This window comes from Anomalospiza imberbis, chromosome 5, assembly GCF_031753505.1.
Source record: "Anomalospiza imberbis isolate Cuckoo-Finch-1a 21T00152 chromosome 5, ASM3175350v1, whole genome shotgun sequence".
Taxonomy (NCBI): Eukaryota; Metazoa; Chordata; class Aves; order Passeriformes; family Viduidae; genus Anomalospiza; species Anomalospiza imberbis.
Window position 1 is genome coordinate 6,160,789 of NC_089685.1, and position 26,897 is coordinate 6,187,685.

The following is a 26,897-nucleotide window of genomic DNA, read 5'->3' on the forward strand; positions in this document are numbered from 1 at the left end:
GTCTAAGGACTGAAGTGCTGGAGCTGGAGATAAGCTGTAGTTAGGGAAGACTGAGTTCTGAAATGTCCATCTTTCTGATATAAATCAAAATTGAAATATATACAGGTGTCTTTTTATCAATACTTCAGAGGAGTACTTCTGCTGAATATACAGTGTTTTTCCTGTCTTACTTTACAGCCAAAATAATTGCAGGATGGTGATGTTATGCTGTCTGGGGCAATGATTTGATCTACATGTTGTAAGAGGCTGCATGAATTCTGATGTTCTCATAAATTATAAAGGATGGCTCAGGAAGCTGCTAACCTTTGGTTTGTTCTTATTTTGAACAGTGGTCGGATGATGAGAACACTACAACACTTAAGGTAAGGTCCTGTAAAAGCCCAATGTGGGTTTGTCAGCAGTTTCCTTTCTGCAGCCTTGTGATACAAACTTGTTGCTGGTTAGAGATATCGCTTGTATTTAACATTTTTCAGACCATTTTAGAGGATGACAGTATAAATGTCTGTAACTTCAAAAAGGTTTTGCTGGCTTAATTTTATTTGACTAAAATAAAACACTTTTCTTCATCCCTGACAATCATACACTTGTTAGACTCTAGGAAATTAACTTCAGTACAGCTCTAAATATAGCTGTCTTTCATTTTCACCACTTTGAGTCTCTCCAAATTATTTAATCAGAGTGGATGCAGAAGAAACGAAGCCCCTGCGGCTCAATCTTCACAGCTCTTTTCTTGATGTGCCATTATTTCTTCTAAGTACATCTCTCTCTAGCATGTTTTTTTTTTTTTTATTTTCTTGTCTTTATGGTCTCCTTGCACGTGGAATCAAGATCATAATGGATGCAAACCAAGTTTTCTTGATGTTTTTCTGACATCTTTTTTTGAAATTTGAGGTTGCCCTGTCACTGTCAGAGTAAAAGTATTCAAGGCACTTGTCTGCCATCAATACTGTGACTTCAGTCCTTTAGCTCCCTAATGTTCATCAGGCTGTGGAATTCCTCACGTTGGATTAGGTGCCATATAATCACAGCCCTGCTTTCAGTGGTGCTTCTGCTAGCACAGAATTTATTGCCTAGAGTTTAAAACTAGTACATTTCAAATTTGTGCCCACTGATATATCTTCAGTTCAAATCTTTAACCTTTGGTAACCTAGATTCCCTTATCTGTAAATTATTTAAAACAAGGATTTTAGGATCCATCATATGGTTTGCAAAGCTCATGGTAATGATGCTAAATAAGTAATACCAGAGTTTTGAATCAGGTTCTGTTATAATTACATAATTAAGAGGTATTTACCTGTCAGAAGAGCACAGGGCAAATGACTCCAGTATATCTAGGTAAGTCTACAGCTTCCTCATGAGGGAAGTGGAGGGGCAGAAAATTCTGGTTTTAGAATAACTTGCATTAATATTAATGGTTACAAAGCCAGGCATTCAAAATTCAGGAAATGATGGAGTCCAGCTTTTTTATGCAGTTGTAGAACTTTCCTCTTGTGTGTATAACACATTGGTAACATTTTCCTAAGGAGGCTTAGTATGTGCAGGTATTACATATATAGTAGGACTCCTGATTTCTGTCAAAACAAGACAAACTTGGATCAGAATGCAGTGGAGGAAGAGTTTTACTTCTTGCAGGAGCAGTTTCTAGAAACAACTGAAAGTCTAAAAATAAAATTAGAGAAGTGATTTTTTCAGTTTTCTGAGTATAGTTTCCCATGGAGACTAGGTAATCTATGAAGGAGAGGTTCAAAATGCTTGAAGTTCAGTCTAGGTCACTGCACTAAAATGTGAGAAGGTTTTTTTAAGTGTTTGCATTTGGAGAAGCTGCAGTGAGGAGATGCCAGAATGTATGAGTTTTTTTAATTCACTTGTGTGGCTGTGAGGATTTTGTTGTTTAAGAGACATCAATTAGCTTTAGCCTAGGAGTTAACTTTTGAATTGAGTTTCAAATTAGGCAGAAATTGTGTTCCTATATACTTTTTGCTATAAATGCTGTTATATGAAAAATCTTTGACATATGTTTCAAATCCTTTCATATTATTTTAAAGGTCAGCAACCTGTTTTTTTTTCTATGGCACCACATTCAGGGTAGAGTTTGGAGCAACCTGAAGAGTTGGGGTTTTTTTTACCTCAATCTTAGATTTTCAGTGTTCTTTACCAGGCAAGGTTTTCAAGGTTTTCCAACCTTTGCAGTGTGTGCTCTATTTTGAATCAATGTATTGTTAAGCAGCTATTTTAAGACCTAATTTAAGAGCTGATTAGTTAAAATATTACTAACATTTTATAGAACTAGAGCCTAAATGAGCAGCTGTCATTCAAATTGCCTATGAATTAATAAAGAAAAGTTTCATTCTAAAATCACTCTTTAGAAGGTTAAATATTACTGGATCTTATTTGTATACAATAATGTACCATAGGATATAAACCAACAGGTAAGGATTTAAGGTTGGGTTATTTGACTTGTATTTTTGCTAGCTATTGCAGATTTCTTGGTGACTGTTAGGATGTTTTCAGTTTTCTCCTGAAGTTCATGATACTTGCTAGAAATGAGAGTGAGAAGTGGGAGCATTTTCAGTTTTCTCTGATTGAAAAAATGACAGATTTGATAAAGTGGTTTAAGTGATTTTATTGTATGCTGTGTTTCTGAGGTTCATACTGATTTTGGACTTATATCTAATGCAATATATATTTCTAATAGTATTTAGAAGATGGCTACACTTCACTAATAAGTGGATTGAAATTTATATTTTTCCTGTTGTTCTTCGTTCAGGCACCAGAATTTCCCGAGTTCACAGCTAAAGTTCAGGAAGCAATAAGTTCCTTGGGTGGCAGTGTTTTTCCTAAACTCAATTGGAGTGCTCCTAGGGTAAGAATGCTGACTCCCAAAACTTGTAACAGATGTTGTCGTACAAAATCTTTTGTGTTTGTTTTCTCTCAGTGCTTTGGAAAGGAGAAGAGACTAGACTAGTGGTTCTGATGAGGGAAGAAGTGATACACGAGGTAGCAGTGAAGTGCTGGATTCTTTACTCTAAGTGGAATCCACCACTTCACTGATAACTTGTCTATCACTAGGTGGTGATGGTGCATTTTTAGGGAGGCTGATGCATGGCAGCACTGACTTTCCTATCTAAAACCTATATCCTGGTCACAAATGGTTGTGTGATGGGCAGGCTCTTGTTCAGGATACTAGTTGAAACCTTTACCTGGTATAAAGATGAAAAGTAACCACAGTTTCAAAAAGGCAATAAATTTTCCTTAGTTAAGTTTAGGTACTCTTAATTATACTGTAAGGATGAGTGCACCCAAATATTGTTGTTTTGTATTCTCAAGAGACATTGTGTTCAATCAAGCATTCCAAGAAAGTTCTGGAAGCAGTAAGGCAAAAACTTAATTTTGCAAATGAATTTGCACTGCTTTCATCAAAGTATTCATAAGAAAAGGAATAATTATTTTGTCTCTTAACCACTAATGAAGTTTTCCTCAAAATAAAAAGAAATAATTTTCTGCATGTATTTCAAACGTTGCATAATATTTAGATAGACTTGAAGTTTGCAGTTCCTCCTGCTAATAAAGGTGTGTTTCAGGTAATCTCTGTGTTTCTTCAGGATGCCTATTGGATAGCAATGAACAGCTCTCTGAAATGTAAAGCTCTCAGTGACATCTTCCTCCTCTTCAAGAGTTCAGACTTCATCACTCGTGACCTCACTCAGCCGTAAGTTGATTTCCAGCAGACAATCTTAGTTATACACAGCCAGAAAAAGCCAAAAGCAAACCAGAAAGACATTAAAGTAGCACATGCAACCAGTGTGCTTTGACACTGTGGACTAAGAACATATTTTTTCACAACCTTTGCAGAACAAGTCATGTTGTATTCTTGAGATTTTTTGCCTTCCCTCCCCTCTTGGTGTTTACTTGTTGCTACCCTCCTTATTGGTGCCACTTGTTATGGTAATACAGTGTGACTTTACCATGTCCTCGTATTTTAAAGCTGTGGAGGTTTGTTTGGCTGCCTGGAAGATGCTTGAGACTTCTGCTACCATATTTCACATATTTCTAGAGCTTGTTCTGAACCCAAGTTCTTGTAGCTCTTGAAACAAATACATTCCAGGTGTCTAAGGATAGCAATTACAGATAAAATTAAAAATACGGTGTGCTTGGGGTTGATTTTTATTTGCTCACATGAAGGGAATATTTAATGGTATAGGAACAGTTTCCTCCTATAGTACCTGCATCTCCTTGATTTATGTCACTAATTTCTAAAATACAGCATTTTTCTGAAAGAAAATGAGATTACTGGAGTTGATGTTTCTGTTACTATGGTTACTTTTTTGTTTTCTCCCAGACAAGCAGAATTTCAAAGAAAAGAGGCAATCCATGGCTTGGTATCCGAGAGATTATATTCCAGTAATTATTCAATGCTTATTTACAGTACAGGATATTTTAGGAGACTCAGTCAAATGCAGAGCTGTTGTTCTAGGTGCCTCATAGGGGGTTAACAGGTGTAAGTTTCATGTCAAGTGGCTTATGTCTTGATAAAGATTTTCTTTTTCAGGTGTGAAACCAGTTACATTAATGCTGTGCAGCTGCCTTCTTTTTTATTCCCGCAACTCTAATGAGACTCTCTTCCCCCAGTTTTTGGTACATGAGAAAATAAAGGGGCTCTTGACAGCAAGGCTCTAAGTCCAATTCTGATGTTGGGTTTTATATCATGTCTAACCTGCAATGAGAGGAAGTGCTGGGGAGGAGACTGAGGAGCAAGGGAGAAGATATTGGCATGATAAAACAATTTGAAAAGTATGCTGGGTGTGGGAAACAGTTGTGAAGAATGAGAATTCATGATTCTGGGTTCACAGAGGAATGGGGGAGATAAGAAATCTATAGTTTACATGTCAGAGGTGAGTGAATTCTTGGAGGCCTTTGGTGCCTTCTCAAGGAGCTGCTTTTCATGGTTTCCCCTAATGAGAGGTGGAATGTCTGGAGAACAACTTGCTCACAGAGTTGAGTAGTAAAATTTTTGTTGCAATGGCTTTCAGGACTGATTCTTGCAGGTCTGAAAAGGACTGCACACTTTGCATCATCCCTTTGTGAATGTTAAATAGTATGGAGTTTATATTTACTGTCTTCATGCATAAAGAGGTCCAGCAAAATGTACCCAGAGCTCTTTGCAGTATTCCTGTTTGGTTAACTTTTTTTGTAGTGAGTCTTGGAGACAAGCAAGTGTTCAGCAAGTGCCACTTGATTTAGATGTGGCAACTCTTAGTATGGTAGAATGAATTGGTTCAACCACCTTCACTGATACTGAAATCAGTGTATTTTCTGTCCTGATTAATCTTGTGCCAGTTCCAGTCAGTGCCTCAGCTCTTCACCCCTGCAGTCAGCACTGGCTTGGTAGGAGAGGCAGTGAAGACATTCTGGTGGCTGTGGTGTGAGGTTTCACAGCATGGCTGTTGACTTGAAGCATCAGTGATTTCACCTGAAGTTCACATGAGAACAGTAGTGGCTGAGCAGCCCATAGCAGGCCCATTCCCTCCTCCTGATCCTGCTGTGGGAGAATAACCTCTTGCAGAAAGGTAACACCTCAAACTCCATTGGTGCAGTCCATTTAGGCTGTTTTCCAGTGTGATAAGACCACCAGATAGCACAACTAAGGTGGTAAAGAAGCTTATGGCATGATTGTGGGAAATCACCTTGGTCTCTGTCTTGGTCTCTTTGTAGATCTTGTAATTTATGACTGTGTCATACTTGATTAAAGCATATATTATTGTCCAGCCTCTGCTTGGTATTTCTAAATTACAAAGTTATTTGTACAGAATGTCCCCAAACAGTGCAATGATTATTGCTAAATTGGAACAGTGGTCGTCCTTAATTATACTATTGATTAGCTGCCAGTTTACAAGTCCTTAGCAAGCAGAAATTAAAAATGTAACTGGCAGAAGAACCTGAAGTGCTGAACAAATGAAAATTACATACATAATGCATCCAAATCCCTTGGAAGGACTACTTGGAGAGAGGAGAAGTGCACTATATTTCTAGTTTGTCAATAATACTCAGTATGGTCTAAAGGTTTCTTGCCCTACATAAGTAACAACTGAAATGCTGAGTACCCTTTTTTTGGCATTGTTTTGTTTCCTGTGCAATTGTATAAACTTAAATATCCACTTCATGGGTCATAATGGTAAACATGCAGCATGGTAAACGTGCTGCAATCTGGGTTTTAACCTAGAAATTTAAGCTAATGATGTAGGACTTAAGGCAAACCACTTTCTTTGCCTTTTTCTTCCTCTCCCCTTTCCTGTCTGCCTCTAAACGTTTTTCAGCTCAGGGAATGCCATTGTTATAATTCTCAACTGTCTCAAGTTCCAAGAAATCTTCAACCATGTAATGCTTCAATATAAACTATTAAAAAATGTGGACTCAGTGCAAATACACTGAGCAGGATTAAATTGCTTTGACTGTTTTAAAAATTTGGATTCTCTCATGATGCTGACACCTTGGTTGAAGAGTTCAGACTAATGAATCACCTTTCCAGCATGTTAATGTTAAATAAATTAACAAAGACTTCAGAGCTATGTACTCATTAATGCAGTTGATGTTGTGTCTGCTTCAAAGTCAACATTGTATTTTACTTAGCTGAATTACAAAAAATCTTGTGGGTGGTGTGATCTTAATTTTTCGGGCATTAATGTAGGCTATCAGAAATTTAGTGTTGAGTATATGTGATTAAAAAAAAAACCCTTTCTAACTGGGATTTCAGTGAAGTGATTAAAACTACTCTTTTGAACAAAATGCTCTGTATAACCCTGATGGATGTATTGGTGTAGAATAGTTTTCTTCCTTATTGTTAGAATGGATGGACTATGTTTTGTTAAAACATGATTGATTGCTTACCTTGAGACTGGTAGAAATACTAGCAGTACTTCTAATGATGTGATGATGCCCCTGCGTTCTGACAACCTTTCTGATGCCAGACTTAATGCTTTTAATATTGAATTCCAAATTGTAGGGAAATTTCAAAGTTTTTTGAGATGTGGAGGAACAACAGCCTGTGTTCTCCTAACAGAACATAGGAGGCAGTGTTGGATCATGAAAAATGTGCCTTAGCACTCCAGTATCTTTTTGCAGGAGCTGATAGTTTAGGCTTTAATATAAAGTGTTTCAAGGTAGGCAGTTGCACACAAGAGGATGTGGAAAATGAGGCCTTTGATGGCGATATTTTTTTCTTGAGGTTTTACTCTCGCCCATTTTTCCTAGCAATTTACAGTGTAGTACAAGATTCTTTTTTCAGTGGTGTATGAATTTCCTATTTCTTTTAGGCCTCAGAGTTCCAGCAAGGTTTAATATTCAAGGAATAAAGCTACAGTTCAAAGACTGTTAAAAACTTCTACTTATTCTTTTTTAAATAAGATTTTAAAATAAACTATGAGATAATAGCAGGGAAGTATCAGGTACAGAATAAACTTTACAAATCTCATAATATTCATAATAGTTCCTAATTCTCTCAGTGATTTGCAGATGAGTTCATGGCTTTCTTAGCTGGGTAGGTGCTGGAGAAACTTGCCAACCTTATTAAATTGCTTTTCTCAGTGTTGAAAACTGACCTGCATAATGGCTTTTTGTAGCGTGTCCTGTGGTCAAGTATTTGCATTTGGAGTTTGATATAGGGCTGCCACATATAAAGAGATCTTGATCCTTCTGGTCTTGACTTCTAAGTGTAACTCTGGAAAAAAGCTGTTGACTACAACACAACAGAAGAGTTTGATCCCTTCACCCATAGTATTCAAAACAACAGTTTTCAGAGGCTTCACAAAATACAGCCCAGGCATGTCTCAGTTTGGGGTTCCTGACATCTTTCCGATTGTTCTTTCGAGTAGGTCGAAACCTGAATATGATGTGGGTTGAAGACACCCCACTTAGCATTGTGCCTCTGGAGATCCAAAGCCCATCTGTTATACACGAGTTCAGATGGGTCTCAGCAATAAATGCTACTATAAGCTGGTAAAAAATATAAAATTGCAACCTCAAGTCGCCCAAAATTTACTCCCTGGATGAAGGTGGCTTTTTGTCAATGAAAACTCATGATAATCTTAAGAAGGAAAGTTAGATTAAAAAACACGAGTTTATTTTGTCTTGTGCTGTGTTCACCCATTTTTTCCTCATTTGTACTTAGTCCTGTGTCATTAAGGCTCAAAAAAAAAATACCCTTACTATGTCTTGCAGTATTTTTGCCTGTTTGCTTGATTTGGCAGTGATACCTGCAGTCTGTAGGGTTTGGGGTGGCACCCAAGTATTTAATTTTCTGACTTACAAGGGAAGAGGAACCATCCTTCCCCACATAGCTCTTACCCAAAATATTTGAGGGTTGAGTTAGGGAATAATTTTGATTAGAAGGGTGGGGTTTTCTGACTGCTGGAAAAGACTGCTATTGGAATGAAGTGGATTGCAGGTACCCCAGTCTCAGATATGGAGTCTGTGAGAGGTAATATGGGTCCTTGTGTGCAGGCACTGTAAAACTCCACGTGCTGGACTTCAGCTGCCTTTGTAGATAGTTTATTATTGGCTTTGTGTGTGGAGGGGATATTTTCTTCAGCATGATAGGCATATACCCTAGTAAGGGAGGAATTCTGACTCTAGCAAAACTGTGAGCTGTCATGGGTTTGTTTCTGTTGCCTTGACACATCTTAAATTGTAGGGAATCTAAACTGTAGTTGAAGGATGTTATCTGTTTACACAGGCTTACAGATATATATATATATGATGTGTTTGATCACTGTGCTTTTGGAAAGCCTGCCTGTATTGCCCTACTTTTCTGTGTGTTGTGGATATTAAAGTCTAAACTAAAATGTGTGAAATTTATATCTGCTGGCAGCATACAGAATGAACTCTTACAATAGCTCTTCACTTCAAACCAAAGGCTGGGAAGCCATGTCTTACAAATGCAATGTTTATGTGAGACTTTTGGGTTGCTCAATGAAGTTCATTGCCAAAAGGAGATCCTATAAATATTGCATTTAGGACTATTGCTCAGCAGTGACCCTTAACACAGTTCTGTGCTTCCAAGTAGTTTGTTGCCAATAAGGTCAGGGAGTAGAACTGGAAGAAAAACACATGTTCTTCTGTGAATGCCTTTTGAAAGTTACAGAATCTATTGCAAGGTTTACTGTAAAATGACAAAAAGGTACATGGAAGTTGACTTGGCTTATAACTGCCTCCATTTGTGCTAGCCCCTGAAAGGAGACCGACAGAATCAGCTCCTCACAAAGGACAAAACCTTGACATCTGCTTGCAGTTGTGGAAATAGTTTTGTTTATTCCCACTCTCAAGGGATTTGTAAGAGTATTTCTTAAGGCTCTTAATTTAGAAAGATACCATGCTATGGAATCAGGAGTGCTGAGCAGCAGTGCTGTTTTGCATCCTTTATTCATGGAAATGAACTGCTGTAAGGCATGATGATGTGTCTCTGTTGTGTGGTTTGGGAAGTTAAACATTAAAAGTACTTGGCAAAACATGCTGCAGTGAAACTGGATTAGATTGCTCAAGTTTATTGGGTTTTTTGAGAATTCAGTTATGCCAACATAACAATACAAGGGGAAAAGAGCAGCACTGTTGATTCAAACAGAAATAAATCAACAGTGAATAAACACTGATGTTTTGGACACATCCCTGTCCAGATTTAAGTGCTTCCAAATTGCACTAGAATATAAGAGGTGATGATTCTTTTTTTTCCCATGATAATTGTCAAAAGGAGAGTTGTTGCTATGTGTTGCATTTACTTGCTTTGTACATACTGGAAAGAAATAATTTAACAGTACTTCTTATGTTTCACATTTTGGGGTTATTTTTCTCACTATGGCTAAAATCCTACATGTAAAGCAGATTTTGAAGCCTGTGCCTTACCTTTCCAGATTTATTCACTGTACTGATGATTCCCCTGATCCTTCCTTGAACTATGAGGTAGGACTCCTTACATGATTTCCAAGTAATTTAAAAGAATTGCTCACAGGCTGGGTGACATTTGTGACTGGGTTTTTGTCCATTAAATGTGTTATGTTTGTTTTATTCATGTTGCTTTCAATATGAAGGGAAGTCTGGTTCAGTGCTGCAGGTCATAAGAAGTTCATTTAATTGCAGATCAGGTGGGCTAAAGTGCATACTTGAGAAGCTTCCTTGCAATAACCTCTCATGTCTGTCAGTTTGTGACAGGAAGGACAAGTTCAGTAGCTCAAATAAATATATTCTTGATGGTGAGCTGCTTGTGAACATCACACTGAGATTACCAAGGGTGAGGCTTGCTGCAGTGGCTGGGGACATCCTGAACTGGTCTGTCGCATCTTGTTTCCTATGTTTGTTACCAGATCAAAATGTTCAACTAGAGATGCTTTAAACTGTTAATGTGGAGCTACTGCTCTTATGGTAACATCTAGTCATCTCTCTAATAATAGTTTTGATGTAAATATAACATTTGTCATCATGCTGTGGGCTTAAAGGGCTTTTCGAAAGTGAATGAACTTTGTTTTATTTTAAAGCACTATCAAGTGTGCTTTAAAGACACAGGACATCTAGAAGTTGGAACAAACTGTTTAATGTTAACACCATAGTTAGGAATGTCATCTCTGGTTACTGAAGCTTTCTGCTGCAGTTTAAAGGGTTTTGGAGTCTCCACCATCCAGTAGCAGTAACTGGGGCCTTCAAAAACTTCAAACCTTCAGAATATTTCAGCTTAGGAAATACAGAAACTTGAGAAAGTGCCAGAAAGATGCTTTAATTCCCAGGCAGTCTGTCCTATTGACTATAATAGTTTGCTTTCTATTTCTGTCCTGTGTCCTTATTTTAACTGGTTTGCGCCTTCAAAGGCGTCACAGAATTCTGCTTGGGTGTGTACCAGAATAGAGGTTGATTTGGATAAATTTAATTCTGCTCATCAGCTCCTTTGACTAGAGAGCAACTTTCTGCCAATTCCATGACAGATTTGTTATGTTGTACAGCAGGGTTTTTATTTTCCATGCTTTATCATTAATGTAACTTGGAAGTTGTTTCATAAATGATTTCACAGTTACAAATACTGTACAAAGTGGAAGAGCATAAAATTAAGGTGGGAAGGGACCTCAGGGGCTGTCTAGTCCATCCTCATGCTCAAAGCTGGGTAAGGAATGAGATCATCTTGTGTCGCTTGGCATTTTATAAAATCTGTCTTGAAAACCTCTGTGAGGGAGCTCTTCCAATGCTTGACAGTCCTCATGGTTTCTTACGTCCAGTCTAAACCTTTTTGCTTTAAGCTAGTTTAGACTATATGGTCTTTAGAGATGCCGTCCAACTGAAAGCATTCTGTGATTCTCTGAAATTAATATTAAATCTAATTGTTTTGAAATATTTTCAAAGATGATTATGTGAACTGCAGATTTAAGATTGTTTTGTTTTCTAGTATTGGTGGTGATCATTACAGCTCTAAAAGGAAGACCTGTTGGCAAAAGGATGCTATTACTTTTCTGAAACAGTGCTTTGTCATTTGTTTTTCCTCCACAGCTTGTTCTTCGCAAATGGTGTGAACTAATCCCTGGTGCAGAATTCAGGTGTTTTGTCAAGGAAAACAAGCTTTTAGGTAAGGCATTTTTAAAAACAAAATTTTTGGATGAAGTTTTGAGGAGTTTCTCTGATTCCTTGAATGAGAGCTAAGTCTGAAGAAAGTTCTTCTTTCTTTTCACACCTCATTTCTGAAATTAATGGCTTATTCTTTCTGTAATTTAAAATGTGGTTTACCACATCTCACTTTCCAGTGTATTTGAAAGCCTGACAGCTCAGCATGCTTGCCATTACAGTGGGAATAGTCTTAATTTAATTGTTAATTCAGAAACTTCACCCAAAGAAAGAGTCTTTTATATTCAGGAGGAAATTGCATCGTCTCCAGCGTGCAGAATGAGTACAGAGGCAGTTGTGTGTTGTGCTGCAAATACATGACCCCATGTGGATGTTATATGCAGAAAGTTGGGGAGTTCAGAACATCTCCACAGGTGCAGGAGGTGTCTTGAGTTCATATTAAATTCAGTGTAGCTTAGTTAGAGCCTGTTGTTCTGTTACTCAGGTGTAGAATCCTAAATGTGAAATGTTTCAAGTGGCACTGAAGAGCCAGGGTATCTGTCCACAGCATGCACAGACCTGGTGGGTGCAGTGGGAGACCTCTGGCAGCTGGAGAACAGGCAGTTTGTGCTAGAGCATGTGTTGTAGGCAGCTGAGTAGGGTAAATTTAGGGTAATTTAGGGTAAATTTAGCTCAGTTTTAGGCCTCTGGTTGTGTTGACTATTCTCTGTGGAGTATAGCAGGAAATGAGATACCCAGTGCAATATACAGGTGCTTGAATTGAGGGCTTTAATTTCAGGCTAATTACTACTCTGAAGTTTGATTTTGGTGTGGTCTACCATGAAACATTTAGAGATGAGCAGAAACTCAAGTATCTCAGGATTAGTGCACATTTGTTCTGAACAAGGTTGAATCATTCTGCCTAAACTGTTCTAACAAGGAAGTGTTATAGCAGTGATGGAGCAAATAAAGACTACAGGAAAGAAGGTGATTTTTTTTTTTTTTTTTTTTTTTTGTTTTGCTGACTTTGCCTCTCTCATGCCTACATATTCACAAGCACCAAGCTCCATATCCACAAGTGGTCTGTCCAGGGTTCCTTGTGATGATAAGGAAAGCCAGGGGTATTGGCTATGTACTTCTCACTGTTTCTCCTGTCTTAGCATGGTGAGTGTGAGCTTGTTTTGGCTGTGCCTTTTTGTACCTGTTGGGAGCTGTCAGCAATTTGTTGCTCCACCCAGTCCCACCTCTGTGAACCTTTAGGAGCGCACTCCTTGTTCTTCATTTCCTGATTTGGGTTTCCTATGGAGCTGCACACAGATATTTGAGCTGTGCTAATGCAGGTGGAGTCAACACACGCCATTCTCCTAAGCCCTTTTATTTGGCTGTTCCTTCTGGTGTTCCTATGCTCATCTTCCCATTTTCTCTCCATTTATGCCAGTTGCAAGTGTATTACAGCTCTCTGTAACAGAGTTTATCTTCCTAATAGCAGAGATTTCCCATTAAGTCTATATTGCTTAATGGCTCCTGACAGAGCTTTTTGAAGGGAGGAGAGCTGAATCCTGTCCTGCTTTGTGATGCTGGAACACCATAACTGCCAGAGATACAAAGCATTTTTACACTGGCTAATTAAGCACTCTGTACATTTCATGGCCAGGTTTTGAGACCTAGTATATCTGCCAGTATGAGATTTTTTTTTTTTTTTAGCTAGCACTCCAGCTGCATTTCTGAAGATAGTTCCAAGATTTTTCACAATATGTTCCCATACTCTTAAAATTAATAAGCCTGTCAGTCAAACTAAGGAATGATACTTGCAGTATAGTGAATGATTTTCCAGTTACACATCTGCATCCCCTTAGATGCCATCATCTTTTGGTTTTTGTTTTTTAGACTCAAGTTAAGCTTTGCAGAGATATTAAAAATTCAAAGTTCCACTAACATCACAAACATTTTATATGAACTTCTTTAAAAAAGAGCACATCTTTGTCGCTAGTCAACATTGTCTTGCAGTAAAACTGTGTTTTGTATATGGTTAAAACAGCAAAATGTGAGGTCACTGATACATCTTCCTTGGGGAATTCTGTCTCTTTTTGTATGTAAATAGCTTGAATTACTCATTCTGCAGTGATGGGGCAGGTCTTGGATTTGACATTAGTCAAGCAGGGTATTGCAATGTTTTATGTAACACATATCCTGTATAAGAACTCTTGTCACTCAAGATGCAGGCAAGTGTATAATCCTGTTGATGTCATTTTAAACTAGTGTCTTGTAGACAAATGTATGAAATTAAGAACTTGTAGGAGGGATGGTTTGTCTACATTGGCAAGAAAACCCTTGAGGGAGCAAATGGGAGCACTAAGGTACTGGCCTGCATGCCATCCCACTCATTTGGGGACTTAGGGATTCACCTGTAATGCCTTATCAAACAGGCACATGTTATTCCACACTTTAAAAAATCAGTTAAATGAGAAGCTGTGGTGTCCAAGGATCATCTTTGCTAATGTGCAAGCTTAGCCTCCACCCGTGGCATTTCATGGTTCCAAATTGTGGTCCATACGTGTGTGATGTGCAGAACAAGGTTTTTGACCAGAGTAACCAAAGGGAGTAAAACTGAAAGTAAAAGGTGGGAGCTGGAGACTAAAACACAGGCAAAGTTACCTCCTGAAATTCACTTTAAAATAGTCAAAGTGTGTACATATAAAATGAGGTTCACAAAATTCTGGACAGAGCTGTTCAAGGAAGAGATTCCTTATTGAAGTACTTTAACTATAGCAGAATAAAGCCAAACAGTAAGTCACTAAAAATGGTAGAAACTTGGGAAAACCCCATCTTCTGTGTCTGATAACTGCTTTTTTCTTTTTTTCCTGGTTGGGTTTTTTGCATGTCTAGAGCTCTTTATAATTATAATTTCCTGAAATTATCGACAGGTATATCACAGAGGGACTACACCCAGTACTACGATCATATCTCTAAGCAACACGAGGAGATATGTAGGTCCATACAGGAGTTTTTCAAGAAACACATACAATATAAATTCTTGGATGAAGACTGTAAGTATCTGAAGGGTATCTGTGGGTATACATCTCTTCATTGCTCTTGCTTTCACAGGGCTTGATTCTCTTTAGCTTGGGAGGGTCTGAAAGCTCTTGTGGCTACAGCACGTTGAGCAGCAAAGTTTGGCATTACATTGGCAACAAAAAAACCCTGAAGGAATAGGCTGGAGCTTTCCAAGAAAATACAAGAAATGAATGAAAGACCCCTTCAGAAGGCATAATAACTTTCTAAAAAAGCTTTTCCCCCGTATACTTGAAAATAATTTTTATGCCAAAAAAGTGGGGTAGGAGATCCTTGACAAAAGGCATTCAGTAGTGAGAATACTTTTTTATAAAGGTGTTGTCAGATGTTTGCTGCTAAATTATTGATGTATTCCTTTAATAAAGGATTTTTAAGTTTCTTTTCAAGAAGTTTTAATGATTTCTTCTAGAATATCAATGCACACCAGGTTAGGTGCCAAAACCTTTGAATAAAGGCCACAGTATTTGATACACCTAATCAGTCGAAGTAAATTGCCTTGTTCTCTAAATGTGAAGTCCTTTGCAAATTTGATTTGGAATAGTTTTCTAACGTGGTTTAGGGAGAATTGAATGGTGTTGCATTGTAATGGGTGATCAATAGTAGTGAAAAACATGATGAAGAAATTTAAATTAGGTCTGGCATGGACCAAACCTCAGCTTAGTAAAAACCCATAAACATAAGAATTTTTGGCAGTTTTATTGTCATGTCTGATGCTTTGAAAAGTCAACCTCTAGGTAGGTTTTTAACATTATTAATTGTTTTACTGAGACACCAGAACAGTCAAATAGATCTGTCCTCTCTAACTGAAAAAGGTACCTTCAAGTGCCAGTCTCTGTTTTATTGAAATTCTTAATAATTTGACTCTGCAAAGCTGCTCTGTTTCAGTCCAGAGAAGTTCTCATGGACTGCTGCTTAGAGAAGACCAGCAGAATAGTACATTAATTTAATAAGTCCATTACCTTTTGAGGTAAGATCAGTCATACAGATCTGGCATTCTGATTACTGCCTTTTAATTTTCCTCTGTGTTTCAATGTAATTTTAGCTGGTATGTAATCAACTGATAGATAAGAATTCAGGGTACTATTTTTGGAAATTGATGCCTAGATTTAGGCTCTGAAATGGCTGTCTGGTGAACTGAGAGGTCTGAAATGTCATCTTATGTAAAGGGTGCCATCTGAGTTGCCTTGAGGGAAAAGGAGGTTTCAGGGCAACCTTCTGGGATGAAGGTTTGTTAACCTTTTATTCTTAGGCACTAAATGCTGGTCCATCTGCAGAGAAATGCCATGCAGAAAATGTTTTCTGTGGTTTTGTGGGTGTGGTTTTTTTTTTTAACCACATTGCATTTATCCCCCATCATCTTCTTTGATCCACTGCCTGGTAGCATATGTGTTGTTAACAATAAAAATCTGGGTTTGCTTGTTTGTTTGCTTTTAAAAGGAGAGGTATTACAGCTTTTTTCCTGACTTCTTGTTTCATTGGGGATTTTGATGCTGTTTGCTCTGCTTTTTCCAGTTGGTCTGGTAGCATCTCCAGATGGAAGATTTGAGTCAGAGCAGCTGAAGCATTGCAGAGTCAGAGCAGTAGGATAACAGATGGGTGAATGCTTTATAAATACTTCTAAATTATGTTAGAACCTTCTAAATACCTTTGATAAGAGCCCAGTAAGAGCAGTGCTCTGGAGGTGTCAATAGTGCAGAGCTGAGCTTTGGCTTTCCCTTTGTCTAGAGCAGTTTCTGGTGAAGTTTCACTACAGTCTCACTGGCACAGTACACTCCTGCTCTGAGAGTGTATAATTCAGGTTTTCTACTTGTTCAGTGTTTGTGACTGTCCTGAACCAGTCACCAGAGTGCAATCAGTCTGAATTCCAGCTGTGTGAATCCCAATAAATACCATTAGCCTCAGTGATTGCCATGGGCTTGCTTTAGGCTGACAGGCCTCACTATAGAAACCCTCAGATGCAAGGGATATCTTTTGGTTGTGACTAAGGAGAGGATGTGGTGCAGGCACTAAGGTCAGTTGAACAGCTGGAGAAGAAATCCTGGGGTTCCTGTACCCCCCTTGCATTGATGACTGGCTTAGCCACCGAGGGCTTGTCTTCCTGGGAGAACAGAGCACTTAATCCTGGAGTGACTTTGACATTGACGCAGCCCTGCTTGTGCAAAAGCTGTGTGGATTTTTAGGCTGCATGGTAAAAACTAGCTACGTGACTGGCTTTGGCTTTGTGGGGTTGTGGTTTGCCCTTAGCCCAGCCAACTTCACATGAAATGTCAGATTAAGCTTTACATGCATGGATGTGATCAGTCAACATCCCTGTTCCTGACAGGCAGCTTCCTGAGACTCAAGTGTTCTGCAGTCATATCCTGAGTTTAGTTTATCCACATGTATTGGGAAATCTCTTAGCTGAAATACTCCCTTATTAATGAAGGAAGTAACAATATAGCACTTGTCTGAGGCTTTTCTAAATCTTTTTTTTTGTTTTTCCTTTCTTCCTGCTAAACGAATACAACTTTTGCATGTAGCCATGCCTGAATGCTTCCCTGTTGATTTCCTTAGCTCAATAGAAAGACAGCTCAAAGATTTGTTTAACCATACAGAACAGAAGCTGATGGAAAGCTGCATATATAGAGTCATATTTAATTAAGCCAAGGGGAGGAACAACAGCGGAGCCAGGCAAGGCAGCTTTGAGTCAGTCACTGAGTGGCAGGGGGGGTTGTTTGAAGGATTTGTTGATATTAATTAGGTGTGCTGTGTCTGTTCTGGGTGACATCAAACATGGCCATTTCACTACCACCGAACCCTTTGTTCCTACAACTTGTTTGTCTTGTTAGCTGCTGAAATCCTAATGTCTGTGGAGCAGGAACCTTCTCTTATTAAATGTTTGTGCAATGTCCAACACAATGAAGTCTTGATCCTTCCCTGAAATGTCTCTGTTCTGCTTTAAACAAAACAGCAGTAATGTCAAAGATAAGCTCTCTGGGCTAAGAGTTTATCAAATATTCTTCATGGGAGAAAAATCAACAGAAGAAACCAGCATTAAATGGAAAACCCAGCAGCTGATTTCCCAGTGCATTAACAGTAGTTCTTGAAACATTTCAGCTCCCTCTTAGAAGTATACCCAATTCTGGCTTGCAGTTCATTAGACATATTGACTTTGGAGATTGGGCTGTGTACACAAGTATCTATTCAGATTTAGACATCTTCTGTGAAATTATATATCTTTTGCAATTAACATTTTTTTCTCCTTTTCAGTTGTTTTTGATGTGTACAGAGACAGCAGGGTAAGTGAACAATAGGTTGTATATAATTGTTTCTTCTGTGAAAACTTGAAATGCTGCAAAGATCAAGCAAGTAATAGCTTTGTCTTCCTAGAAGTGGTTCTGGAAAAAAACAACCAAACAAACAAAAAAATACCACTAAAGTAAAAACCCCAACCAAACAAAAAAACACCAAGCAAAACCTACTTGATGTTATTCCGTTCCACAGGTCTTTTTCTATGATAAATGCTGTCTACAGCAGGAGAATAATAGGATTAGGGGTGTAAATATGTCTGTGCCAGTGATGTAATTATTTAGTTAATATCTTCCAGAGAAGTTGTCTGTTCTAAAGCACAGAACTTAGGTTTCGACTGCAATTTTCTCAGTTCTTTGAATCTAGAAGAGGCAACTTATTTTTGGTTATGCCATGAGTGTCCTTGCTGCAGTAATTTAGAGTAGAATAGACTATTTCAGTTGGAAGGGATCTACAAGGGTCATCAAGTCCTACTGCCTGACTAGTTCAGGGCTGACCGAAAATTAAAGCATGTGTTTATGGGTGGTGTTCCCAGGCACTTGGTGGGATTTGTGGGGCTGTCCTGTGCAGGGCCAGGAGCTGGACTCAGTGGCTTTGTGGGTCCCTTCCAATTCAGCATATTCTATGACTCTTTCATTAAGGGCACGATCCAAATAGATTTCAAACACACAAACAGGTTTGGGGCATTTTCTTTTAAGACAGATATTTCCTTGGGCTTTATTTCTTTTTCCCTATGTTTGTTTTTCCACTACAGCATTTGACCTACTCAAAATTATCCTTAATATTTCTTCAGATTATCCTTGTGAGATTGGAAAATAGTTCGTATCTAGAAGTCTAAGATAGGAAGGGATAATTGTCCAAAGAGGGTGTGAATGTGGTGTGCCCAGTTTGTGACAGATGGAAGCCAGTTTTTTCTTTTCAAGCTGCTTCAGCTGTGGTTCTGAGAGTTGAGGAGATCAGAACCCTCAACATCCAGATAGTGGTTGGAGTTGGGAAGAAGCATCCCCACCTCAACTATTTGAAAGATATGTAAGTGTAGCTTGGGGATGTGGTTTAGGGGTGAACACAGAGGTGCTGGGCTAAGGGTTGGACTTGATCTTAAAAGACTTTTCCAACTTAAAGAATTCTATGAAGGGGCCGGTATCAGAGTTAGTAACCTTGAGTTCTCCTGGTGTGAATGGGGAGAAATATTTGGTCAGATGAATTGTGCTTGAAGGGCTTGATTGGAGAAACTCTTTATTAGAGTTGAGTGTATTGGAAGTAAGTCCTGATTCTTATTTTGAATGGTGCTGAACTATTTTGTAATTGTATAACAGTAAATCATGCCATAGTTTACAAAACAGGAATGTGTCTCATGTGGAAAACAATGACTGTACCATTTCTCAGCTCAGCTTTTAATGTAGGTGCCTAAAACAAGGCTGTGGGCTAGAGCAGCTATGCTGTAATTGAAGTTACCTGCCCAGGCTCAGATTGACAGATGTGAGGATGCTGTCAGGGAAAATGGGGAGCAGCACTTGAGCATTGAACCAGATTCTGCCATTGGGTGCTCTGCCTCATTGCTGAGGCATGAAGAGAAATTATTTAAGTAGAAGGTTTCAGCCTGTGGTATCTCAAATGAGCAGTGTTTCTTCATCTGTCAAGATAAAATATATCTGTTTGTAGATTTCTCTCCGTGCCTTCTACCCTCAGGTCTTGTAAACTGCCAGCTAGCCCTTTGTGTGTCAGATGCTGCTCCTTTCACACATACTATTGTGGTTTGCAACTGTGTTATTCATCGCTCCCGTGGTGTGTGAGTTACAGGCAGCAAAAGAATATTGCGAGTATGATTAATTTCCAGAGCCCGTGCTCCTCATCAGACTGGTTGCACAGCAACCTCACCTACAGAAGGAGAGAAATGTTCACTGTCTGCTTGTTTTAAATCCTTTCAACTCTAAATATTCAACTTGGAGAAGCAAGTTGTTGTTACCATTGTAAATGACAGCAGTCTCCTCCCCGTGCTCACTTCAGTTGCTTTAGAGACTGTCTGGAGTTGGCTGCGCAGGTCCTGCTCGCTGAGTTGGAGGGGAGAGTTCACAAAAGCCTGAGAGTCTGCCCATTGCTGTGTCCCAGGTGTGAACAACAAACCAAGTTCAAGTCAAGTCACTGTGGTAAGACAGAGCAATGCAGGGAGTGGCTCTGGACTACTGCTGGCTCACAGCTCTTGTTAAGGAGCAGACCAGTGCTTGTGTCTGTGCCCTGTGAGCGTTGTCACTGTGCAAGAAGGTGCAGCTGGAGTTAGGGAGATGTAACAGTTAAGTTTGCATTTTATCTGTCTCTGACTTCATATAAACAACAGGCTTTGTCATGAGCACTTCCTTTCAGTGCCCTGCTGCTTAATGCCTTAGCAAAAAAAAAAGCATGAAGTTGACAGGGTGTGGTAAATCTATTGATTCCTTCTTTTAGGATGAGAAGAAAACACCATGTAGTACAAGTAGGGGAATTTTTTTCCCCTCCACTTATGCACAACTTTTTTTTTTTTCCTGGCTTGTGCATTTCTCTGCTGTTGTATGACAAAGATTACTAATAGCAGGCAAAAGATAGCAGATAAATAGCCTTACTACTGCTTTTTAGATATACAGTGCAAGTTATCTGAATCTGTATATAAATCATGACATTGCATGTAAGACTTGAGAGAGAATTTAATCTTAAGAAAAGACAGTTTAGTTACTGACCCAGGGTTATATACACTCCTTTTAATGAGCCCTGAAAAGAGATATTTAGTTTGTTTTGCCACTTGTCATCAATTTGCAGCTAGCAAAGCTCAGTGCAGATTTAAGACCATCTCAAGGAAACAGCTGTTGCACTGCTGTCTGCAGGGGTGGAGGAACACTGCTGGGTGCTCACAAAAAACATGTTGCTTTCAGTAGTTTCAAAATCAAATTTCAGTTTTTTCCAGGGTACATTTATTCTCTAGAGAAATGATCTTAATGTTCCTGTGAAAAAGCTGAGCTGGATGTATTTGGACTGAAGAGGAATTTCTGTGAAAGCCTTTCATAGGGAAGTATTAGGTATAAATGTTTCTGATGCAAGGAAAGATTCTCTGAACTGCTGAATGAACTTTGCCAGCCATTGCTTCTGTCTGTGATTAAATTGGTTCATTAGCTTGTTTTTCCAGAGTGATAGAATGAATCTAAACCCACAGATTCCTGCTCGTGCTGCCTTGGAGCTGACAAGACACCCCCATTAGCAAAAGTAAAAGATTGCTTATCATGAGAATTTGTGACAGCCTTTTGAGGAGGAGCAGAGCTGGGAAATGACAGCAGAGCTTGCCCCTTTGGCTCTCTGCTCTGGTGGTGCCAATATTAGTGCAGAGGTGTTGCAACTCAGCCATGCAGATCTGGGCTTGCTCACCCTTCCAGGACAAACAAGAAACCACTCGGGTCTATGTCCCCCAGTTTGTAGTTTCTTTTGTAGCTGTCTGGTTTCAGCACTGTTGTTTCTGTGCTTTGGCGTCTTAAAATGTGCTCTGTGAGAGCTGTTCCCCGTGGACCTGCCCTGAGACAGACACCTGTGAAAGCCTGTGTGCAACCACACACTCCCTGCTGGGCTGCTGGCCCAGCTCCAGCTTGCAAGTCATAACCACTGGTTTCATCTCCGCTGGGACTCCCCACACCTGCACGAGGAGCTCGCTGGTGATGGTAACAGAGGCACCAGAACACTTCTGCTCACAGGTTTCCATCATTTGCAGTCCCACGGTGTGTCAGTGCCTGTGGGATAGCTCAGGTGGCGTGGCTGGGGGAGGCAGTCTCCATGTTACTCTCTGCTGACGCTTCAAAAGCATCTTTGTGTGTTAGAAACCAGATGGCTGTAGTGTAAATAATTGAATGTATTTGCTGTTCGTATCAAGATAGGCAAGATCTTTCAAAGCAAGAAGATCCTTTAGAAATGAAGGAAAAGAGGAGAAAGCAAATTGAATGTTTAGTAGATACACAGTCTTCAGGTTTGTTTTCCAATTGCAGTTATCTTTTTAATAAACACAATAAAACTCTTCGGCCCTGCTTATGTTACTGCAACTGTTTCCTTCCCTGTTTGATAGAAGTGATTTTTCCCAGATGTAATACTGGTTTTGCAAATTTTTAGTAGCAGCTGTCGTCATATTTCCATATGACTTATTACAATGTTTTGTTTTATTAGAATAGTTGATACTTCTTTGGGCAAGAGAAGATGGGCCTGTGCTGGGGGTTGTATCTTGAAGTGACTCAAGGAGCACAGACTATATCTTCCTCCCCCACACGTCTGTTACTTCTAAGAGGTCTTGTTAGTCTCTGCTTTCTTTTTTCAGTTGTAAAGCAGTTGTGTTGTTGTGCACCCTACCACAACTGTTTGGAACACAGATGTGTTAAAGATGGGGTAGAAACTAGTGTGGACTACTAGTAATGGCTATATTAAAATGCCTTTACGTTAGTCTTTATTTATCTATATCTGTACAGCATCTTTGAGGTTTCATGAGCTCCACCAACATTTTGCAGACCCTGCTCTCTGTTTTTAGGGTCCCTTCTAAGATCAAGAGCAGCAATTTTTGTAGACTGCTGGATGGTGCAGTGTTGCTGAGGTGGTTTTTCATGGAAAGCAAAATTCCTATGTGGGTGGTTTGGGTTTTTTTGTTTGTTTGGTCATGTTTTGGGTTTGGTTGTCTTGGGTTTGGGGTTTTTTTGTGGTTTTTGATTAGTGCTCTCCCTTATTCCTTGTTCATTCTCTCTGGGGATCTTGGGGGATTAGACAGAACTTCGGTGGGCTCATCTGAAAACACCTTGCATGAGCTAAATTCAGTTTATTTGAGCTCTGTCTGATCTTCTGTTAAAAAAAAAATCAAACTAAATTAATACATGATAGCTTGCTGTGATACAAAACTCTATAATGCAAAGGATGTTAGAATATTTTAAGTGCTTAAGACCAGGTAGTTTCAATTTTGACATCTTTTTATGTAAAGACCAAGCATACTACAATAATCTGTGTATATGTGTATTTTGATTTTTTCTTTTTTTCTCCTTTTTTGCTTTGTTTTAGTTCTGTGGTTTGTTTTAATTTGTCTGTGGTTCCTTTGCAGGGTAAGATTTGGTTAATAGATTTTAACCCATTTGGTGAAGTAACAGACTCCCTGCTCTTTACATGGGAAGAACTCACCTCTGGAAAAAACTTGAAAGGAGACCAGAGTGAAGGGGAAGCAACAGAACAGGTGAGGGAGGCTGAATAACATCCAACAGGATTTATGGATTTATTTTTTTTGTTTCTTTTGCTGTTACAATCAAATTGTGATGCGAATCCCATTGAAGTAAATGAAGCTCCTGTGAAATGTGAGCTCTCTGTAAGTAGAATCTATCTTATAGTTAATCTCAACAAGTATCACCTGCTAGTTTTAGATGCCTGCAAGGGAATTTTCAGTTCAAACAGTACAAACCCATATTGCAGCTTTGACCCCACTGCAAAGAAGATGCCCTGAAACTTGCTTTTACACAGTTTTGATGCATTCCTTTCAGTTTTTCTTAAAATCTGTTATTTTTCTATATAATCACTTAAATTTCTGCTTGGTTCTTGATATCTGTCATGCAGTTTCCCACATTTCCAGTTTTATGCTTGGGGGGAGACAAGGAGAAGCTTAACTTCTGTCTCTTCCTCATCTGGAATACCCTTAGCAAAGCCTTCTCCTCTGGTTGAACTCCCAGGACTTGCAGAACAAGGCTTTTCTATCCCTCTTCCAAGCAGCATTTCCTCTCTAAAAACAAGTAACTCCCTGTTAATATAGAAAGGGAGGAATAGTCCACATTTTTTGTTACATTTCCAGCTTTTTTTTTCTCACTACACCTTGAGACAGAGTCCTCACATCTTAGCAAATCCTTGGATAGCTGGGTAGGAGATAGAAAGTGGTGTGTTAGTGGATCTTGGGAAACACTTGGTTATTTTCTGAGGAGAGGTGGCTGGCCAGTGTGGGCTTTTCTTTATTTCCTAGCTGTTGAACTGCGTTAGAGGTCACTGAAACAACAAACTTCATTGAGCTGATTTGAACATTTGAGAGTTTCTTTAGTCCTGTGGCCCTTTCCGTAACACATTGACAGGGAAACCCCACTCCAGGCTGTCCTTCAGGCCATTGCCTCTGTCTCACCATGGGGCTGTTGCTGTATGAAAATACATTCCATGAACCCTCCTGCTAAAATCTGTGTCTCCTTTGTTAGAACACACTCCCAGTTCTAGACCTGTCTCTGGGACACGTGAATTTTCATTCTGGGATTTCTTTTTCTTGTTGCCAGATGCTTTGCACAGTTTTCTTTAGTTCAATCCTGGATGAAAAGCAGAATAACTTGTCTTCCTGTTTCATCTGACTTCCAGTCACATAATCTGGTGTAAAGTTGCTGATCTTTCTTAAAATGAAGTTGTTTATTGCAGTACAGCTGGCAATTGCATGGCATGTCAATGTGTTGAACTGAAAATTATATCATTCTCCAAAACCTGTTGCTACAATTCAGCATTTAGAAATATTTTTGGCCCTTTATAGAGGTATTTTTTTTCCTTCAGTAAGTAAATTGGTTGGAAAGCCTAAATTATAATTTCATTAAGGTTATAGTTGCAAATGTGTTTAAACGGGGAAACTGTGAAGACAAGTTTATGGGTTCTATCAAAAAGATTTTTCTCTATCCAGATATGTATCTAGATAGTATTGGCCAAAGTTCCTTACAGCTCCATTATTACGGCACTGTCATAAGCATGAATTTATTAAATACATTAATAACTGATACACTGTAGAAACTTTAAAGTGAGGTAATGAAAGCCATTATTTGACTGTTTAACATGTTTGACATTTCAAATTGCTCCAAAGTGGGCAGAGGTTTTATAAGAAAGCTACAATTTTTAGAAAGCACAAGTTTAGTTGAGTGAGTGCCAAATAAACTCATTAGCAGCGTGACTCAGTCTCACGGAGGAGTCCCAGAAACATTTCATATTCATGTCCACTGTTCTTGTCTTATCTCCTTTTCCAAAGGATTATCCAGTGTTCCGTTGTACCAACAGCAAAGTCACTGTCCAGCCCAGTCCCTACCTGAGCTACCGACTGCCCAAGGACTTTGTGGACCTTTCCACAGGAGAGGACGTTCACAAATTGATTGACTTCCTTAAACTGGTAAGAAGTAGCAGAAAAAAATCTCTGACCTTCCACCTTTGGCAAATGGAAACACCAAAGTCCCTGGATCTCTGCTTTTGTTACTAACAAAATGTACAAAATTACAGAAAAAGCAATGTATGAAGCCATCACACAATGTACTGTTGGGTTGATTACTTCTGAAGTGATAAAGGGCAAGCTTTTTACTGCTCTCACTTTGCTTAATTATTTTTATTTGTATGGAAAGCAATGAATGTAATTTGGCAAATCTTACTGAAAGACTGAGCTGTTTCCTTTCTTACTGAAATATAAATATCAGTGTAGTATGAATGGAAATGTGTTTTTTGAATGCCTGGAGCTAATGCTCTTAACTTTTAATGTTTTCAACTTCTTTCTTTAAAAGTTACAAGACAAATCTATTAGGAAAACAATGATAGAGTTGTTCCTTTTTCAGCCTGCTTTCTTGATTCTTTTAATGCACAGTGACATGAAAACACGATATCTTTGTAAGGCAGGGAAGGGAAGGCAGGTTACCTGCATCTGCATCACTGACTCTTGCCACCACCATGATGTTTTCTGGTTCTTGTATATTCCATGAGTTAATGGACTAGGCAAATCTTGTTCTTTACTGGAAATACAATCCTATCGTTTGGGATGAGAGAGAGGGTTGATATTTCTCTGTTACATTTGCTGGAAAAATTCTCTCTTACCGTTCCAAAAAATGACTTAGAAGTGCAGTCACTGTCTAATCCATTGTATCTGGAACACTTGTCATGATTTATTGGTGCTCTTACTTGAGATAACTGTGTTCTAACATTCTGAACTCTCCTGTTCTGTTGACAGAAAAGAAATCAGCAAGAGGATGACTGAGGTACCCAGAAGCATTACATTGAATTACAAGCGAGAAATGTGGCAAAATCTGTATTTAGTGTAACTATTAAACTATTGATTTAAAGAAAACCTGCTTTTTATAGTCAATGAAAGACCTGTTCATCCCCAGCATCTGTTGGTTTATACAAAAGTGTAGGGAAGATTTTTCAGGGAAACATGAAAGGTCAGGGTGAGTTCTCACTGGATTCCAGGTGCAAAGAAGCAACAGCCTGAGTGCAGCTGAACGACTGCTTTCCATTTCTCATAGTGTGAAGATTGATGCCACTGAGCTACGCTTTCGGACTCCTCTGTGTAAATATGGCAACATGTAATGCTTGTGCAGTAAAAGCATGGAGCATTCTCTGAATTTAGGTACAGTCTTGCTTAATATGTAGTCACAAAGAAAAAGGAATGTACATTTTTATCTGTAGTAACCTTTTAAGATTGTAAATTGATTTTGTTTTGGGAGCACTTCTCATCCTTTATGTAAAAAAAAAAAATATAAATGGAGAAGGGATTTTTTCTTTGTTACAAGGGGTAATATTTCATTTCAGAGAACAGCAATAGCTGTAGTAAACAAATTAAAGTTTGAAAATTTTACATATTGGGAATTTGGAATTCTGAATGCATTTAAAGTAATGTTTTCACAGTCGCTAAAGCAACAAAATTCATTTAACTTCACCAAATTTAATTTTCATTTTCATAGTAAAGCTTTCTTGAAACCTGTTTTTTTAACATGATTACATTCTAGACATCATCTGTGACTTTACATAATTAACATCAACCTATAATTTTATATGCAGACTCAGTCTTATTTCTTTTGTGTCACATCTCTTGAGTTTCTTACAAAAGCAATTATTCTTTCAGCTCTTAAAATTCTGTATTCATTTGGTGCTTCATGTTTTTTGTATAAAGAGAAGCTTGGCTAAATCTGGGGAAACAGAAGCTCTTGTTACCAGTGTCTGTTGTT

The 26,897-nt window shown here is 38.7% G+C and overlaps 1 protein-coding gene across 1 annotated transcript in view; it reads left to right on the forward strand.

Annotated features, from left to right (window-relative positions):
* Nucleotides 1-26,017, forward strand: part of CDC123 (cell division cycle 123) — a 30,434-nt gene extending 4,417 nt beyond the window's left edge. The window contains exons 4-13 of the mRNA XM_068189483.1: nt 330-362; nt 2,768-2,863; nt 3,603-3,709; nt 9,900-9,948; nt 11,518-11,593; nt 14,493-14,615; nt 17,890-17,918; nt 23,015-23,143; nt 24,941-25,078; nt 25,901-26,017. Coding sequence (XP_068045584.1) covers nt 330-362; nt 2,768-2,863; nt 3,603-3,709; nt 9,900-9,948; nt 11,518-11,593; nt 14,493-14,615; nt 17,890-17,918; nt 23,015-23,143; nt 24,941-25,078; nt 25,901-25,927 — 807 coding nt within the window. The 3' untranslated portion in view covers nt 25,928-26,017. The remainder of the gene's footprint in view (nt 1-329; nt 363-2,767; nt 2,864-3,602; nt 3,710-9,899; nt 9,949-11,517; nt 11,594-14,492; nt 14,616-17,889; nt 17,919-23,014; nt 23,144-24,940; nt 25,079-25,900) is intronic.
* The last annotated feature ends 880 nt before the right edge of the window (nt 26,018-26,897 follow it).